The 17,912-nt window shown below is 49.7% G+C and overlaps 7 protein-coding genes across 7 annotated transcripts; 2 read left to right on the forward strand and 5 right to left on the reverse strand.

Moving 5' to 3' along the window:
* Window positions 1-1,083: 1,083 nt before the first annotated feature.
* Window positions 1,084-1,906, reverse strand: P170DRAFT_474426 (germin family protein; the record flags this gene model as incomplete). The annotated part of the gene is made up of 3 exons (XM_024853138.1): window positions 1,084-1,511; window positions 1,566-1,708; window positions 1,767-1,906. The coding sequence occupies 3 exons, from the start codon at window positions 1,904-1,906 to the stop codon at window positions 1,084-1,086; spliced, it is 711 nt and encodes a 236-aa protein (XP_024706179.1).
* Window positions 1,907-2,727: 821 nt separating this feature from the next.
* On the forward strand, window positions 2,728-4,206 carry P170DRAFT_474427 (putative secretory lipase; the record flags this gene model as incomplete). The annotated part of the gene is made up of 1 exon (XM_024853139.1): window positions 2,728-4,206. One exon carries the CDS (start codon window positions 2,728-2,730, stop codon window positions 4,204-4,206), a length of 1,479 nt encoding a protein of 492 aa, XP_024706180.1.
* Window positions 4,207-4,566: 360 nt separating this feature from the next.
* Window positions 4,567-6,505, reverse strand: P170DRAFT_508967 (Zn(II)2Cys6 transcription factor). The gene is made up of 2 exons (XM_024854630.1): window positions 6,261-6,505; window positions 4,567-6,204 (listed from the first exon to the last, which is right to left on the reverse strand). Exons 1-2 carry the CDS (start codon window positions 6,366-6,368, stop codon window positions 4,573-4,575), a joined length of 1,740 nt encoding a protein of 579 aa, XP_024706181.1. The 5' UTR covers window positions 6,369-6,505; the 3' UTR covers window positions 4,567-4,572.
* Window positions 6,506-7,336: 831 nt separating this feature from the next.
* On the reverse strand, window positions 7,337-10,120 carry P170DRAFT_406314 (OPT family oligopeptide transporter; the record flags this gene model as incomplete). Its single annotated transcript, XM_024846624.1, has 8 exons — window positions 9,773-10,120; window positions 9,151-9,711; window positions 8,971-9,087; window positions 8,631-8,912; window positions 8,317-8,580; window positions 8,085-8,262; window positions 7,739-8,028; window positions 7,337-7,678 (listed from the first exon to the last, which is right to left on the reverse strand). The coding sequence occupies exons 1-8, from the start codon at window positions 10,052-10,054 to the stop codon at window positions 7,337-7,339; spliced, it is 2,316 nt and encodes a 771-aa protein (XP_024706182.1). The 5' UTR covers window positions 10,055-10,120.
* A 2,193-nt stretch (window positions 10,121-12,313) lies between these two features.
* P170DRAFT_446086 (alpha-keto acid decarboxylase family protein) lies at window positions 12,314-14,047 on the reverse strand (the record flags this gene model as incomplete). The annotated part of the gene is made up of 1 exon (XM_024850764.1): window positions 12,314-14,047. The coding sequence occupies one exon, from the start codon at window positions 14,045-14,047 to the stop codon at window positions 12,314-12,316; it is 1,734 nt and encodes a 577-aa protein (XP_024706183.1).
* An 845-nt stretch (window positions 14,048-14,892) lies between these two features.
* On the reverse strand, window positions 14,893-15,351 carry P170DRAFT_354088 (RidA family protein; the record flags this gene model as incomplete). Its single annotated transcript, XM_024844010.1, has 2 exons — window positions 14,893-14,970; window positions 15,040-15,351. 2 exons carry the CDS (start codon window positions 15,349-15,351, stop codon window positions 14,893-14,895), a joined length of 390 nt encoding a protein of 129 aa, XP_024706184.1.
* Window positions 15,352-16,043: 692 nt separating this feature from the next.
* P170DRAFT_446088 (aminotransferase class I and II) lies at window positions 16,044-17,304 on the forward strand (the record flags this gene model as incomplete). Its single annotated transcript, XM_024850765.1, has 2 exons — window positions 16,044-16,535; window positions 16,591-17,304. The coding sequence occupies 2 exons, from the start codon at window positions 16,044-16,046 to the stop codon at window positions 17,302-17,304; spliced, it is 1,206 nt and encodes a 401-aa protein (XP_024706185.1).
* Between the last annotated feature and the right edge of the window lie 608 nt (window positions 17,305-17,912).

Genomic DNA, 17,912 nt, shown 5'->3' on the forward strand with positions numbered 1-17,912 from the left:
TGCACGGTAATGTCTGTATATGGGTAAAAGACTGCAGGCTGATATGTGTTCATTCCAGCTGATCTCTTGTATCCCTCCAGCGGGTATCGACCAAAGATTTGGCCAACCGGAATGTGACAAAATATAGAGATGTTGGAATATTAAGCCTTTTTACCTGTGTGATGCACGGTAGTTGCTTCCCAGCTGTGGTCTTGGCCACTCTTTTTGCCGAATTTCGGTCTGCATTGTTGATCGCTGTCTCTCAATGCCCAGGGTCGAATACCGGGGGAATTCCACTGACAGAAGCGTTCGAGATCACCCACAGAAAATAAGCATGGAGGGGGTTTTGGTCATGCTGTTAAGGCAACCCTTGCATGACAAAACTTTACCACTTTTTATTGTGTAATCCCAAATCTGCCCTTGATCTCTCAGTACAATGCCTCTGACGTATGTTGCTTTCTGATACTGTACTAAGTGATTCTTTCAGTGCCATAAGCATCGCCTATGGTTCCCTGGAATCGATTACTCTGATACATTGAGAAGACATCGAATGTCCTATATGATCCTACGTTTCAACCGCATCAGAAATTAGGCAACGTCATAAATCTTAGGGCGTTCAGCTTGTCATTGCTCATATTGCGTTGTTCTTGCCCTTGGGCATTTCTAGCACTCATTCTCCGAACCGAATGATTCCTAGAAGAATGAAAGTAGCAAGGCTGATTTCGATAAAAGGTTGTAATCTTTTCAATATCGTCATGCCCGTGTCTTCTAGCATCATTGCCACCCCATCGGGATCTCCGGCAGTCCATCGTTGGCCACATCCATAAACGTCGATCCCGACAACTACTTGATTATATGAGCATGAGGCATTATTTCATCGCGCGGCAATGAAACAGCCAACAGAGATGAATTCCTTATTTCAGACAGATAATAACGAATTGTAGCTAACTGACGAGCAGAGACTTCGACATAAAATCAACAAAACACATCTGTATAACTTCTCTACCAACCCAAAGATCTTATCCGCATTCACCACTATTCACAAGCATATTCCAACATCCCCGAGACATTCACTCTCACTCCACTAGGAACCCGTCAACCCAATCAAGTCTGGCGCTTCTCCTTACCACACTTCTTCAAGCACTCCTCAACCTTAATAGCCATACTAGTAGGGATAGCCTCTCTGACCTTCTCAATATCCTCACCAGCAATACTCTGCCCAAAGGTCCGAGCAATAACACCATCGCTGAGCGAGAGTGTCTGCCTCGCAACCAGCCCCACAGCAAACTCATCCGAGTTAAACGCAGCCGTGAAGTTGGCAGGCTCACAGTCCGGGTTCACCTGCGTGTGAAACGAACCTGCCGGATAGATAGTCACCATTCCAGGCTCGAGCTCTACGCGGATAGTTCGCTGGTTGCCTTTAGAGTCAACAGCTGCCACTTCGGGGACCATTTCAGACAGGATGTGGCCAGAAGAAAGAGAGAACAGCTCGGTGGCTCGAGGGTGGAGGTGGAGAAAGGCCATGCTGCATGCTATTGGGATGGGTTAGAGTAATGAAAACAATAGCGACATGGGTAATGAAGTACCTGGTAGCTGCCCAATACTGAAGGAGGCGCCGACACCAGTAAGGGCTGGGAAGTTCTTGCTGGTCGCAACGGGGTCCCCGTCTGGGGTAACCTTGAAGATGAAGTCCTCATTGTTAGGGAGGAGCTGGTAGCGCTCCGTGGAACTATGTCATGGTGTTAGATCTCGAGTTTGTGGAAATCAGTTGATGTTAAGCGACTTACGAGTCGGCAAGTTTCAACTGAGCTGTCCGGCTGAGCTCAGGGGTGGAGCGCTGGCTGATCGGCTGAGGTGCTGCCTTCGCCGGAAGGGCAAGGGCGAGCATCACGGCGACGACCGAGCACACAATAGATTGAGGAAGCATGATAGTCGGTATTTGTGAAGGGTTGGTTTGATTTGGAAGTAGTGGTCTGTATTCGATGTACTGAGTTGGAATTTCTGTGTGAATGAAGAGCAAAGGAGCAGGCCTCCGAGGCTCTTATATACCACAGGATACTTTGATCTTTTCGTCTTGGGACATGATGTTGATGTCAACGCCACGCTGTATTCCAAATAATGATATTCTTCAGCCAGCTCCTTGGTTCCGCAAGCCATGGGCCAAGTTGATATTTGGCATACGCACAGCTCAGCCTCATTCTTGGCCTCAATTCGGCATCAGCTTACACGACAGCCACCATGGCCACGATGAGATATCAGAGCCTCAAACCGTGCAGAGTGCAAACAAGCGGGTCTGGAGTAGCGCAATCATCTGCCATTGGTTGCCAAAGCCTTGGGCACTGGGGCTTGAGCGTATTAGTAATACGCTCCGGCCACTCAGCCGCCGGATCCTGCGGTTAGCGGCAGCGTATCGCCACGGCCCGAACCACTAGGGCGGCGGACTTGCCGGCGAGCGCGTCGTGCGTGGCCTGGAGCCTCACCCGGGGAAGCGTAACTCCTTGTAGAAGCATTGCGCCTGGACTATCTGAAGTTATTTGGAATCTCAATCTCTTCTTCTAATTATGGAGCCTTGGCCGGGTATGACGTGAGTTGCTGCGATGACTCTGGAGACAACAATCTGACCGTGATGGGTTGGAGCATAAAGCTGCAGACAAAGATGAAGGGAAAGCATTCATCAGAGTCCTCAAACCGCTTTCAAAGCTATCAAGGTCAATTCTTTTTCCCTTAAAATTATTAAAGAAGGTCACCATGGCTACATATTTCCAATACTTCGTCATCCTACTCGTCGGAGCTCAGTTAGCCACGAGCCAGCTTATAACAGCTGCAGCGACACAATCAACAGGATGGAATTCCAGTTTCGAGCTCAGCTCCGATCAGATCAAGTCAGCCGAGCTGACCAGCGACATGGCCGACATCATCAACACCATCATCAACTTTGACCGATCCCAGCTCGCAAATGGCGGTGCACACGAGGACGATTTCTACAACGTCCAGGGCGTCCCTAAGAACCAATGGCCCACGGCGCCCGGGAAGACAATCAAGCTCCAAGAGTTCACCGATCCATCGCCCTTCTCAATTCCTCCAAAGACTGCCATGTCTCGCATTGTCTACAGCACGACTGATCTCAACGACACTTTGATCCCTGCTTCCGCGTATATCCTCTGGCCTTACCATGCCCGAGCACTTCGGGGCAGAAACCACACCTCTGGATCATCCGCGCCTGTTGTGCTCTGGACACATGGGACCTCAGGCTGGTATGCCAACGGAGCCCCCTCTACCCACCGTGGCCTCTTTTACGCGGACATAGTGCCGTTCGCGCTGGCTGAGGCCGGCTATGCAGTCATTGCTCCAGACTATGCCGGTCTTGGCGTGGATACCTCCTGGGATGAGACTCGAATCCCGCACCAGTACTTTGTCCGCGAGGCCGGGGCTCACGACGCTCTCAATGCTCTAAGAGCCGTTCGTGAATCTTTCCCGAAGCGTCTCTCCACCGATTACGTGGTCATGGGTCACAGCCAAGGCGGTGCTGTTGCATGGGGCCTGACAGAAATTCTGGGTCGGAATGACTCGAAATTCAAGGACATTGCGAAGGGGTACCTCGGTGCTGTATTTGCTGCGCCCCCAGCCAACGCACTGGGGCCGGCGTTCTCCGGCTTTTTAGCCTGGATAGCCAAGGACCTGGACCAGATCTATCCGTCCTTCAAGCTCACCGAGTGGTTCACTCCGCTTGGAGTCAAAAGAATAGAGCTCTTGAACCAAGTTGCAGGATCCCAAATGGTGACGTTCGCCATGTTTGGTCCTGAAGAGGCGCTCTTGCAGCCGAATTGGCATGAGACACCGTATGCGCATGATTTCGAAAAACTAGCCAACCCTGGTAACTTGTACTTCAAGGGTCCGGTTCTTCTCGTTCACGGAACAGGGGACACGACGGTACCGTTCAACACGACCAAGTCTGTGGCTCTGGAGACATGCAAGCAGTATGCTGCGGATTTGGAGTTTTTGGCGGTTCCTGAAGGAAGCCATTTCTCTGCTATGAGTGCGGCACGACAAACTTGGCTGCGCTGGGTTGAAGATCGATTCGAGCATCGGCCTGTGGCCAAGCGTGGATGCGTCGAATCCCAGCTCGATAGTCTTTTGCCGGTCGAGAATTATCAGGGGCTTGGTAACTCTTTCTTGCAGTGGGCTGGGGAGCCGAAGTGGGCGTATGAGTTGCCGACTGCGCTGTAGATTTGCAATATGATGGAGATAACAGAGAAGGGTAAACGATCTTCGTTGACTGTGAGAAACTTTTGGATTGTTTGGCTTGGTATAGAGAATGTTCAGAGATTCAGTCGTTACTGCAAATTAAATTTCGGTATCTTAAACATTCTAGAGATTGTTCAATATACTATGGACACTTCTTTTTCTGCGGACTTTTTAATGTTTTTGCTTAAACTTGATCCTACAGGACTCACGCCTCTTTTCTTTTAGAACTGAGTGTTGTAATCTGTCAGCCCCCTTTACCTTTTACCACTTGCAAATAAAATAATAACAAAACATTGATATCAATCGAATGATGAAGTTTTCTAACAATACAAAAATTACATACCTCTATCAGTTCAAAACACTAGGAGTTAGCTCCCTCTTAACTAAGAACATAGTCTCAGGCCACCATGTCTCTCCCTTATCAGCAGACTGACCCAACAGATTCTGCGCCTTCATCAACGACATAATTTGACTCAACTCCCATTCCCCAATATCACCGATCCACCAGACACCATCCAAAAGCATCACGAGGACTAGCCAATGGGCAAAGATGTCCATTGCCAGCAAACTCGTTGCACCCAGCAACGGCACCTCGGTTCCGGGTGATTCCGAGTCTCGCGTCATCAAATTCGCAGCCCTACGCTCGACGTAAGGAGAGTTTAGCACCGACTGAACGATGTTCAGATATTCGGCTGGCACTTTGTTCAGAAAGGACATGATGATCCGTCGGAGGACCTGCGGCGACTCCATCGATGTGACGCTTATCATGTATTTTGCCACCCATGGCGAGACTCGGGATGATCCATGGATCGGCTTGGGGTGATCTTTTGGGGTTTCGGTCACCCTGGTATTCTCCCTTGGGGATAGGGCGGAGGATGCACATTTTTCAAGCACAGACATAGTCTCCAATGATGCGTGGAGCTCAGTGCAATCGGAAGGAAAGTCTGAGCCTTTCAAATGAGCGGCGGTGGATTCGGCCCTTCTGCGTAGTCCCTCAAGCGCTCTAACATATGTGGATGCGACTAGAGGGAGAAACAAGCGCTTCGTATGATCGGATGGACCATCTTGCGGCGATAGGACGCTCGCGCTACAAACGCCTGCCCTGGGTAGCTCAAGTCTTGCATCTATAGCTGGACTGGTAGTTGAAATGCAATCTTTCTCCGCATCCTCAACGATGTTGTTAAGAACGGCCGTAGACGCGGTGTGAGCTGCGCGTGTGAATGAGATCCATTGGGAATGCTGCGGTAACACTTCGTGTGGTAGTCGTTTCCCGGATCGCTTTGCAGTGGCCGCAAGATGTACTCGGATGGAGTGGCTTGCGGAAGCGTACAATACCATCAATGCCGCGTTGGCGAGAATTTCATCGTAGGACTCCGCATTCCGCATGGATGCTTGGATGTGTCGCAGAGATGCCTCATGATGGCCCTCCGCCAGTGCAAGAAGATCTCGAATCGCCTTTACATCCTGAGGATCGAGAGGCTCCTGGGCGTGCTTAGTTATATCATGTGACTTACAAGCTGCGGCCAAGGCGAGCAGGGATGACATGACAGCTTTGCAATTGAAAGCAAGATTCGGCACTCCGACCGAAAGAGCGTAGAGATCGAGATCATCGACAGGTATGACCTGGCTAGTGTGCGAGATATAGTGGCTCAGAAGACTGAGTTCCGGGCCGTCGAGTGGGCGTGGAGATTCCTGGTTAGAAGGAAGCCGTTCCTCATTCACACTACCACTCGAAAGTGAAGCTGGTAGCCCCGTAGATGAAGGACTTGGAATCGACAGGCCATCAATCGGAAGTGCAAGTGGGGACCCAGATCTTGACGCTATAGTGCTGGGACTTGCGGGCGGGGCATGAAAGTCAGGAACAGGTAAATGGGCAAGGTCCCGCTCTTGATTCAAGTCTCCATCACTCAGGCTGGTCTGGTATTGACATCTGTACATGAACTTGCTACATCTAGAGCAGTTCGGTCTCAGCTCATCGCACTGGATGATATGGTCAGAACAATGCGCATAGTGACAAGAAAAAAGAGACCACTTACCTTCTTTCTCTGCTGCTTGCATCTCATACAACCATTCCTGGACTTTTCATGTCTTCTGCGGAGTCTATATCCACCTGTCTGGAGCCCTAGCAGCGTATCGCTAGGCATATTGCCGACAGCACCAGATCTCGCAAAAATGGCGATAGAAACAACGTTGCACCCGGATGAGTAGAATTTCAATACCTATGAGTCAAAGTGACACGAGCTAGTGCTTTTCACTTCGGCAGGGAAATCTTGGGCTCTTCTAGCGTCTTCTTTGAGGCTGAGATTGCTTCGGCCTTGCCAACGAAGATGATCCCGGCGGAATCAGCGCTAATGTGGCGGAGATTCTTGGCATATATTATGTAAGCTCGTGTCCCTTTAGGGCTAGCCTGTCATCAGCCTCTATAGTCTGTGAATATTAGAAGAGCGGGCCAGGAAGGATGCTGTTTGGGCTTGGCTAGAGGGAGAATTCCAAATAAGTTCAACGGTTTTGATTGGTGCGTCAGGAGACACCCGTGTGCTTAAAACCCCTTGTAACTAAGAGCTTGTACTGCTTGGATATATTTTGTCAGACGTGACAACAGGCCCTGCACATATTCTCACCTGTGCATTAACAAGCCTGGTCCTGAACCGCTATTTCCATCCCTTGTGATAAATTGACCATATCTGCCGCACGGTAAGTCGGGTTGCCAAGCTCTTGGCTCCTAGCTGAAATCAACCACGACAAGCATGCCTCCAGTTCGATGTCGCCGTCATAACAGCTCCAACATACCCACTGGATCTTTGATATAATGAAAAGTGTAGAGGTCTAGTATGGCAAAGATTCGGTCGGGAGAATCTCCAGAGAACTTTCTAGTTTCTGTCAGACAGAGTCAGTAACACATACTGATTAAGCTTCAGATTAACTTCGGTCAAGAAATAAATATTCAAGTACCCCTGAGGAGGGCAAATTGGTTAATCATAGACACATATCTCGCTGATCATTCCTAGCTCATCCAAGTCCTCGCTCAGCCCAAACCACAAACGATCCGGCAGTTTTAAACAAACTATATAACCAGAACAGGCCATCCACAGACCCATGAAGTGCATCAACCTCATTCATCAGCAATAGGACACCAGTCAGGATTTCCATTGATATTATTGCCCCACCACGAAGGGAAGGGATACGATTTCCCACCGGCCCCGAAAACCGCAAACGACAAGATGAAAAGCACCGTCAGACTGGCTCCGTCGAAAGCACCAGTCACGAGATACGAGTAGTCCTTGAAGATCCGCGGGCGGTAGTTGCGCAGATAGAACTGGATGAAGAAGCCGGAGAGAATCCAGCTGAAGATAACGCAGGTCTGGCTCTGGTTGTACGGGATATATCCCGCGTATTGGATGAATTGAGGCAGATTAACCTCTGATATGTCAACGGTTCCAATACGGGGGATCAACTAGATAGAGAAAGACTTGGTTAGCAATTGACGTTCGAGCGATGTCTTGGAGTGGCATACTTGGTAAAAGAAGCGATGTACAATGACTACGGCTGCACCCACCGCGATACCAATTGGTACCATGGAATATTGACCCCCAATCTTGTAGAGATGGGGCGAGAGGGCCCACGAGGTCGCGTTACTAACATAGGCCTGGATGGTGGCGCCACTCCAGGAGGAGTTGCCGTTGCCGTCAACTAACAGCTCGCGGTGCGAGTTCACAATCGAGATCATGACGGCGTAGTTTACAAAGCCACCCAGGATGGTGCCATAAATCTGAGTCAGGAACATGACGCGAGGCGGAATTTTGACTGGTTCAATGTGAGATTCATGACATTACAGAAGCTTGGGGAGCCAAGGTACTTACGATATTCGCCCATTTTGAGGTCATTTGATAGGTTCACTGCGTTTGAGATCACATTGTGAGACCATGCAGCAAAGTACATGTTACCCACTGGCTTTCCGGGGATTGCCAGACCAGCCAGCATTTTGGAGAGGTTGTTCGTGGCAATACCATTGCCGTAACGAGAATAAAGAATGGTACTCTGATTTACAATGTTAGCAACACCCTGGTTGAAGATTGATTCGGGAATACTCACGAACGGGGCAATGATAATGCCAACAATAAGTGCAACTATGTAGGCCCATACAGGCAGTGTGATGTTCTCCTTGATAACCACAACCAACCCGAGGATGAAACTGGCCACTAGGACAAAAGCATACCACCACCAAGGAGTTTCTTTATAATGCGTGGCCATGTGGTCATGGTGCCGATCGTCATATCGGCCTGCCCTAGCGCTCTTGTAGGCTCGTCGGATGTCTTTGCCCCAGAAGAGGATGCAGTGGACAATCAAAGCTCCAATCTAAAGCAGTCAGCATGGACCCTAACTATGTAATGTACGATGATACTTACAGCAGCATTTGCACAAAACAGGGACCAAGCAAATGTTCCTGTGAGTTTAGGAGTGCCATGTAGGGCCAATTGAGCCTCATCAAGCACGCCCCCGGGGAATACACTTTCGACGGGATAGGATGTACCGTTGGCATTTAGGAGCTTCGTTGACATGAATGGAAGGGATCGAGAATTCCACCCATTGCCATAGTAGATTGCGAGCATGAAAATGAAGCAGGAGAAGAGTCCCACCGCTTGGTGAACTTGAAGTGACAAGGGAAGAGATGTTTGAAACGATGTGATCTGTTTGCATAAGTATTGTTCTTGTGATATACCCGAAATCGGAGAGAGGCTCTCTTACATATTGCCAATCAAAAGAAAGAGAGAAAAGACCCAGGCCCTCATTATTGGTACCGCCACCAAAAAGATTGGTGAGGACAGAAGCCTTGCTTCCGGTCGCCTTCTGGGCAGCCAGACACTGTATACCTTGGGATTAACATTTTTATCCAATGGGTTTGGAACGAATATGAAAGTCGCGTACCGGAATAGAGACCGAGTTAAGCCACGGGAACATGTAGGCAGGAATAATTTCATAAATTGACATGCCCGTGAACGCATACCAGAAAACTCTAAGTGGTTTTGAGTTCTTCACTTGCTGCCAATGAAGTCCCTGTAGGGTCTTGACAGTAGGCAAAGTACTCCAGTAGACAGCCTCTGTGTGCCAGACAGCTATCGGGCGCATCACTCCACAGAGCCCATACCCAAACAGACCGATCGAGATGGTACTGAGGACGACAGTCGCTGCGCTGAGAGGAAGGTCATAGAACAAGTTCTGAGCGGCGAATACTGTCGAAGCAGCAGCCACGTTCGAGGCCGATGCCGCGGTGATCGCGCAGATCGAATGTTCCTTCAAAGACCATGGCCCATGGTTTATGAACTTCACGACAGCTATCCACGCGGGCAGCTTGCCCTGGTTTCCTTTTGCCCTCCAGCGAGCCTCGATTTTATCACCACGGGGTAATAGATTGGCCCAGGCATTGCCAACGAAGTAGGAAAGTAGGACGATGAAGGTTCCTGTGATGGTAACTAAAGTAGGTTTGAACTGACCGAAGTGTTAGGAGGATCACGAAATGGAAATTCAACCAATGAAGGATCTCAGCTACCTGGTAGATCTGATTCATCACAGCCTGGAAGCATGCAAAGCCCGAAGCCAGCACGATACTGCGAAGAGTTAGGGCACTGTCGAAGTCATCCCGAAGAGGCAACAAGTGCTTCGCAGCGTCGGCTCCCGTGACGATCACGACGTCTTCGCTGCTGGTGTCATCTTCAATCCCAGGGCCCTTTTCGGCCGTGGCAGCCACACTGATCGCGGCTTTCTCGTCGATGCCCTCGTGTTTAGGGTCCGAGGCACCGTCGCCCGTGACTTCAGAGACAATTGGTGACATGATGGATATGCGGCGCTAGCGTACCAAGAAGTTCGGCGGCGACAGCGCATGCTATATATTATCGCTTGGTATCTGGGCATCGTGGTCAGTCTCGTAGTGATACCATCTGTGAGTTCGATGACCTTATCGCTAAAGCATGTTGGGCCCAAAAGACCGGGACTCATGGCCCAGAGTATTTGCGACTGCACCAGCGCTAGGACCGCCACATCAACGACCACGCGATAGCTCGGTGGTTCTATTTTTTTTTTTTTTTTTTTTTTGGTGTTCAGCCTAGAGACGATAACATCTCATCGTACCACTCGAATTCTTGATTCCAGTTACATTTGCTGTACGTCGCTGGGGCGGGGTTCATTTAGATCCTTGCTTCGGCCCTAACCACTAACGCTATCTTGTGGCGTTCTGCCTTACAGACCGGGCTTTCCTCTAGTCGCCAATTTCTCCCGTAGTCTTGATTGAATTGAAATCGGAGGTCAGTCGGATGGAATTCCGTCGGACCACCTGCATCACGCCTTATCGGATCCAATAGATCGATAGCGCTTGTTCGCCTTGGCTGAAGACTAGTCGATACTAGCCGTTAGCCGATCACATCTACTGTAACCTTACTTGCGAGATTAGGAGTCTTTTATCAATCAAGACCGAAAAGCACGCAACAAGCTAAAAAGCCTAAAGTCAAATGTCTCAGATGACTTACAAAATGCTACTATAGCCGGATTATCGACTCGATTAGGAAAAGTCTATTCCCACGTGTGTTAGATAGCTTGGAACTGCCGTTGAGGTCGAATTTAGATGGTCTAGAAAAAGCCGATATTTGAAGATGGAACGAAGAGAGAAGTATAATGTAGATATTCCAATACCGGGAGATTAGAGAGACTTATCTCACCACTGCAGTTTCCTAGCTGAGCATCATTTTAACGGGGTTGCAGGCATAACCGACGGGCAAGTCCGACTGCACTATCCCTGCACCCCGCCACAATTATCCCTTGACTCGTTCAGCACATGATAGGAGACTCATTTCTAGAGTGAAGGCTCAAAGTCTGACCAATGCTGGTACGGATGAGCTGCAGGGATGTAGGAAGCCCCGCTCATGGTCAATTAGTCCTGGTGCACTGGGATAGACTAGATAAAAGCCAAGAGGCGATAGAGGTCACGCATCCACCGATCAACCCAATTTGTGGTCCTAGTACTGTGCATCGTCTTCGGTAGTCCTCTCGAAGTCGTACGCTGGGATAAGCGAGATTGGTATGAGCTCACTGGGCTGCGAAGTCCCACTGATAGGGTAAAGACGCACTGCACACTAGTAGGGGTCACAGTTGGGTCATCAATCCTACTAAACAAAGGTGTACAAAGCGGGGTGCGTGACAGACCTGATCGAAGTCGCGACAAAATGATCAATGAGGGCTTTTTTTTATTCCTAATTTTATAAAAAAAGAACAAATGTCAAGACAGGAGGGATATGGATATGGTGGATCTGCCGACGATGCAATGACGACGCAAGACGGCCAAGATGGGCGAAAATGAGGCTATTCAGAAAGGCGGTGGGGGGGGGCAAAAAAAGCGATCCAAGCGGTGGATCTTGGCAAGGCAGAAAGCGGAGGACGGGTTATTCTGGCCGATCGGATTTTCCGGTATCCTAACTTCCCGTTGCCTCCCTAAAATGACCATTGAAGGCGGTGGAAATGGGCCTTCGATGTGCAATGGTACGTTTTTTTGTGATTATTTCCCGGTCAGAATTGTTGTAACCGTCTGAGTCAGCATCACCAGACGCGTTTCAAACCAAACGTTTTCCCAAATATTTACCTAGCAAATATTTTCAGGACAACCGTAGACATGTACCTCGACGTCTGTGGGTCAGAGGATATACCTGTGCTCAATCATCGGAAGCCGACGGAATCCACAAGTCATATCTACTGTTGGGACAATCGATAGCCCACGCCGCTGGGGTCTCACAATCCCACCATGTTTCTCATGGAGAAGAAGTCAGCGTGTTCTCTTCGACTTTGGATCAATGTCTATTTCCGGTACAAGCCTTGTGGACTATGGCCTTTGGGTTGAAAATAGGACACTCCAGTGGACCGCCATTTACTAGACTCGTGTGTAAGAAAAATTGACAATGAAACTAGCATTATGGGCTATTGCTACGCTAGCATGAGCAGAAAAAAAGCGTTCAACGTCGAGGAACCACAGCAGTCCGTTATATCGATGTCCTTTCAGACTTTTTCATGGCCATTACACACCAGAAACCAGTGAACTATGTTTAACTTATAATTTCTCCCTAGCTAGCTGCTCCTTCAACAAGTCTCTCAACTCCCCAGTGCAGTCCTCTTGGTCCATGAATACCTCGATAACTTTGACGCCATCATCTCGGTGCAACTCCTCCGAATCAAGGGCCGTTTGAAGCTCACCCCAAGTTCTCGCACTAAAATACCGCCGCGAGGATTCCTCCTCATCTAAGCCAAACAGTCTTAGAGCATGGCTATAATTCCACTGTGAGATATCATTATAGGAAGCCTCTCGACCGTGAATAACTCGCTCAATGGTGTAGCCATTGTTGTTTATGATGATAATGACAACGTTGAGAACTTGCTTTATGATCGTGCTGAGTTCTTGGGCCGTCATTTGGAAGCTCCCATCGCCGATAAAGAGGATTGTTCGTTTCGGCTTATGCTCAGCACAATGGGTGGCTATCGCCGAGTCCCGTTGCGCCAATGCTGCCCCAAGGGTAGCCGGGAGCATATAGCCAATCGACAACCATGTCACCGCAGTGAAAAATCGGGTGTGGCTTGGAAGCTTGAAAACCTGGCCACCTTCCGCTGCGGTGCCCGTTTCGGTGAGAATCGTATCGCCGCGACGAAACATTGGATTGACAAAAGGGTAGAAGATTTCTTGAGAAAGAGAATCGGAGGGTGCCGGCTTATGGATGGGAGGCGTGGGACTGTTTGGACCACTGATCTTGACAAGGCGAGAGCTGTCAAGGCATTGAAGGAGGCTTTGCAGCATACGACAGGGTGAGATATCGCGAATTATCTGGCCGTCAATCTTCACCTGATTTGGCGAGAACGAAATTGTCACATTTTCGTCAGGGATCGCGGTGAAGATGTGCGTGTTGATATTACTCAAATGCGGCCCGAGAAACAGCACCAAATCCGACGTCATGAAGTATTCTGCGGATGCCTTCACCCCATAGTTGGCAAGATAAGTTCCGCGCACGTTGGGCAGCTCCTCGTTCACGAGCCCTTTCCCAAAAGGCGTGCTCCAGGTTGGCCAATTTGTGACTTTCACCAACTGTTCTATCTCTTCCAGAGCGCCCATATTCTTGCTTTCACCATCCACCAGTATGAGAGGCTTTTTTGCTGAGTACATTCGGTTGAGGATTTGGAGAACGTGGTTGGCGTCTGGCTCCACAGAGTGAATCGATGGACTGACTGTTGGCTTTCGGCGGAGGTTCGAGGCGGAAACTGGTACGTCGGGCATGTCCTCGGGAATTTGGAGGTAAACAGGTCTCTGGTGCAGAATAGCCTGCTCAATGATCCAGTCTACTTGATCAGCAGCCGTCCGGACATGCGTGATACTTGTCTGAGCTACCGTGACATGCACATGCATCCGCGCGAATCGGCCAAACTCCCCGTCAATAAAGGTATGATGGACCAAGGTTCGCGACCTCTGAATCTCACGCGATGGCGCGCCCACAATTTGAATAACAGGTGCTCTTTCCGCATAGGCGCCTGCGATTCCGTTGATGGCAGAGAGTTCACCTACGCCAAAGGTTGTCATCACGACACTGACGCCATGAATCCTTGCATAGCCATCAGCGGCGTATGCGGCGTTCAGTTCATTGCAATTTCCAATCCAACGCAAGCCAGCCGGCTCGATATAGTCCAAGATCCGAAGATTGTAGTCGCCTGGGACGCCAAAAACGGAGCCAATTTCAAGCTGGCGCAGACGAGCACAGATGTACGCTCCGAGTGGGATGGTTTCTTGCTGAGCTTGCGACATAGCGGCAATAATACTGGGGAGAAGTGTAAACAGGTGCAGAAGAACACAAACTATCTCGACTTTCAGGCACATAAGCCGACTATAGCAGCTATATTACCCCAACCCTCCGACATCCGGAGTCCCCGTCCGACCGTCGGGTCCGTGTGTTTGGCCTTACGATATCGGCTTGCGGGGTAAGAATGCCCAGGTTGCGGAGTTATTTCATTGCCCATGCGTACGAAGTAAGTCCAGTGTAGGATAACGAAGCGATCGGTCCAACCAGATTGTGTCAGGAGCTGCACTTAAAATAAAAGAGGCCCCAGACCCATGCGTTACCGGTCTATAGTCCCCGGTTTCCTAATGCGGGCAATTAGGCGGCGCTAAATTGGTGCGGCCCATTAGTATGATCGTCCCACCCGACAGAGTCCTATGACAACAGGAAGAAGCTTGATGTCCGGGTGGAAGTTTGGGGTTTTCTTTGTTTCTGCTTGTCCAGAAAGTGCGTGGAAATGACTTCGGGGGCAGGCCAATTTTTGCATTCAGATTGATTTTCTTGACATGAGGCATCCGTATGCAATAATCGCGTCTGTCCGGATGGCAGCCTATGGCTCTCGGCCATTCTCACCCTTCACGGCACGTTGATGCATCAGTCCTTCACGAATCTACCTAGTAGTGCTGTCTGATGAGACATTTCCTACTAGAAACCGGCAATATCAGCCCAGGTTGACGTGAAGAAACATGCTTGATTACGGACTATGAAGCAAATCATGAATTTTCAATATTTTATTCTCTTTGTTCGCTCTAACATGCAATCTTCTTCTTCTTCTTCCTCCATGTTCCAATGGCTAAGCCCACAACCCTCATGTTTAATCGCAGCTTGCAGTCACCTCAATCTCCACGTCAGTTCCAAGCGGTAGTTGAAGAACCGCAACGCATGTTCGACACTGGGAATCATCAGTCTTCCACCTTCGAGATGTCGCTAAATCCGCAAGTCCGACGTCGCATTAACTCACCGGCTTAGGGTCTTGCGGGAAAAACTCATCCCAGGCTTCGTTCATGGCGCTGAAATCAGCCATATTGGACAAAAAGACATTGGCCTTAAGCACGTGGTCCATGCTACTTCCGGCCGCTTGGAGGACGACCTCGAGATTCCGAAGAGCCATGCGCGCACGGTCAGTCACAGTGCCGGGAACAAGGTCGTCGGTTTTCGGATCAATGCCGATTGAGCCGCTGCAATAAACTAGCCCATTGTGCTTGACTGCCTGTGAAAATTGCGGAAGCGGCAGGGCAGCAGCGGTGGTGTAAACGGGGGTACGATAGGCCATGGTAAAGGAGGTGAGAATTCGAAATGCTCTGGAAATGGAACCGCCTTGGATCCCAGCAGGGTCGGCCTCTTTATAGGCAGGGTAGACCGCAGGCTAAGTCTAGTATACCCAGCTCCACAGGCTGCGGATGCTAGGATGGCCATTCCCACTCTATACAGAGCAATGAAATTGCTTGCACGGAGACTGTACTCCGGCAATGGCACTTCACAAGTGTTCTTACAGATTCCGATCCAAGGCGCCGTAAGATCCAAAATAGGGTCGCATGGCTGTCACCTTCGTATCCATCAATCGGGCATTTAAGAGAGAGAGAAATGGGAATAATGAACCGATTGCATTCTGCGAAAACCAATTCAATTCCTCGGTATAAACGCTCTGTGCGTGGCAGTAGAGCCCTCGTTTGGCCATTCCATGGAAGAGCAGCCTTGGCACAGCCGTGTATCTTGAGTTTCCATGTTGACTCCACACACCTAATAACATGACCGCAGTTGATGGGTGGACCGTTTCTTGGTGGCGTGTGAATGCAGGCATTTTTGTTTTCCTGTCCTCTCCCTTTTTTACCCTCAAATGACTCGGCGTTGTCTTGGACATAAATACCAACATCAAGTCCTGCTTATCGGTCCACATCCGTGTCCCGTGTCAGCTGTGAATCAAGTCATCCTCTCTCATCCATAGTTGCATTTTCATACACTAAAATGGTGCCAATTCCAACCTTCGAGGTGGAAAGATGGATGGACGAGTATGAGATGACACCAGGGGTGCTGAACACAGCGGAAACATGCGCAGCGTCAGTGTCGCTGGACGAGTTGGCTGCTCTAGCCGGCAACAAATCCAATTCCAACCCCGTTGACACGTCCATGAGTCTTGTCTATGGTGCCATCCGGGGTACTGCTGATTTGCGTGCCAAGGTCGCCTCGTTGCTTGGTCAAAGTTCCCTGGGAAACAACAATCTCCTCGGTGCCGATGATGTGTTGATTACGCAGGGGGCTATCGCAGCGAACTTCCAGGTTCTTTTCACTCTGCTCCGGCCTGGCGATCACGTTATTTCAGTATATCCCACTTATCAGCAGCTTTACTGCGTCCCTGAATCGATTGGCGCCGAAGTGTCGCTGTGGAAGCTGCAAGAGCACAACGGCTTCGTGCCCGATATAAGCGAGCTAGAAGGGCTGATCAAGCCAAACACAAAGGTGAGGATCCTATGGCGAAGGTTTGACGACCACAGAACACTGATCCAACATGTAGATGATTATCATCAACAACCCGAACAACCCCACGGGAGTCACAATCCCAGGCAAAGTTCTCAAAAAGATTGCCAGTATTTCCCGGGCGAGAAACTTGGTTCTGTTTGCCGACGAGGTATACCGACCCCTCTATCATGATCTCTTCCAGGAGGACGCGGATTTACCCCCCTCGGCTGTGGCATTGGACTACGACAACGTAGTAGTCACTGGCTCCATGTCCAAGGCGTATGCCATGGCTGGGATTCGTATCGGCTGGGTTGCTTCAAAGAACAAAGAAATCATAGGGGCTCTGGCTTCATCTCGGGATTACACCACCATTAGCGTTTCTCGAATCGACGACCAAATCGCCAACTATGCACTGTCGGATGCCATTCGATTGCCTCTCTTGAAACGAAACGTCGAACTTGCTAGAAAAAACCTCGACCTGTTGGGTGATTTCGTTGACAGATACGGCCATATTCTGTCCTGGGTCAAGCCCAATGCAGGCACGACTGCCTTCATCAAGATTGCTCACAACGGTGTTCCTGTGGACGAAGAGACGTTCTGCAAGGACCTTATCTCCAAGACGAAGGTCTTCTTTGTGCCGGGTCGAAGATGCTTTGGGGACGGCCAAGACTTTGCGGGTTTCATTCGTGTGGGCTATGTTTGCCACACCGAAGTGCTGGAGGAAGCTCTCGCGTTACTGGGTCCTTACCTCGAGAAAACCTTCCCCTAGCCCTTTCCTGGAAGGAGATCTAGCGTACAGTGGGTCATCCATATTTGTTTATTTCTGAGGGGTATTGTGCCTTTGCGGGGTGAATATTGGTGCCTTTTTCTTATTCGTGTGGCCATAAAGTAAGGCCAAAATTGAGGCGAATCGTGGGGGGATTGGAAATCACATTGACACAGGGCGCGATGCTGTCAATTGAACAATACTTCTTGTTCCTTCGGCTGAATATATTCTTTTGTTTCTCATCAGCTACCATACACAGACAACAAAGCAGCTACACCGTTGCGGAGTAGTCTGTCCTCCGTAGAGGAGAAGAATAAAGATACCTAGCCCTTGGTGGATTCTTTTATGTAAAAGTCCTCACTCAAACCGGAAAGTCATGGTCAGACACCGGCTATAACCGGGTCGACCCACCAAAACCATGCGAGGGGCCACTCTCCGTATCCACTCAGGACTACCCAAAGGGGAAACTCGGGGCTATAGCGGAAAGTTTTGCGTGAAATGTCTCCAATGCTCAGCCCTCAGTCCGGGCACATCAGCTTCCTCCCGAGTTTCGATTGAATCTCGTGGACGTCGTAACCCGTGGAGATCCTCGTATTTGATAGCCTGGGGAA

Source organism: Aspergillus steynii (assembly GCF_002849105.1).
Source record: "Aspergillus steynii IBT 23096 chromosome Unknown P170scaffold_3, whole genome shotgun sequence".
Lineage (NCBI taxonomy): Eukaryota > Fungi > Ascomycota > Eurotiomycetes > Eurotiales > Aspergillaceae > Aspergillus > Aspergillus steynii.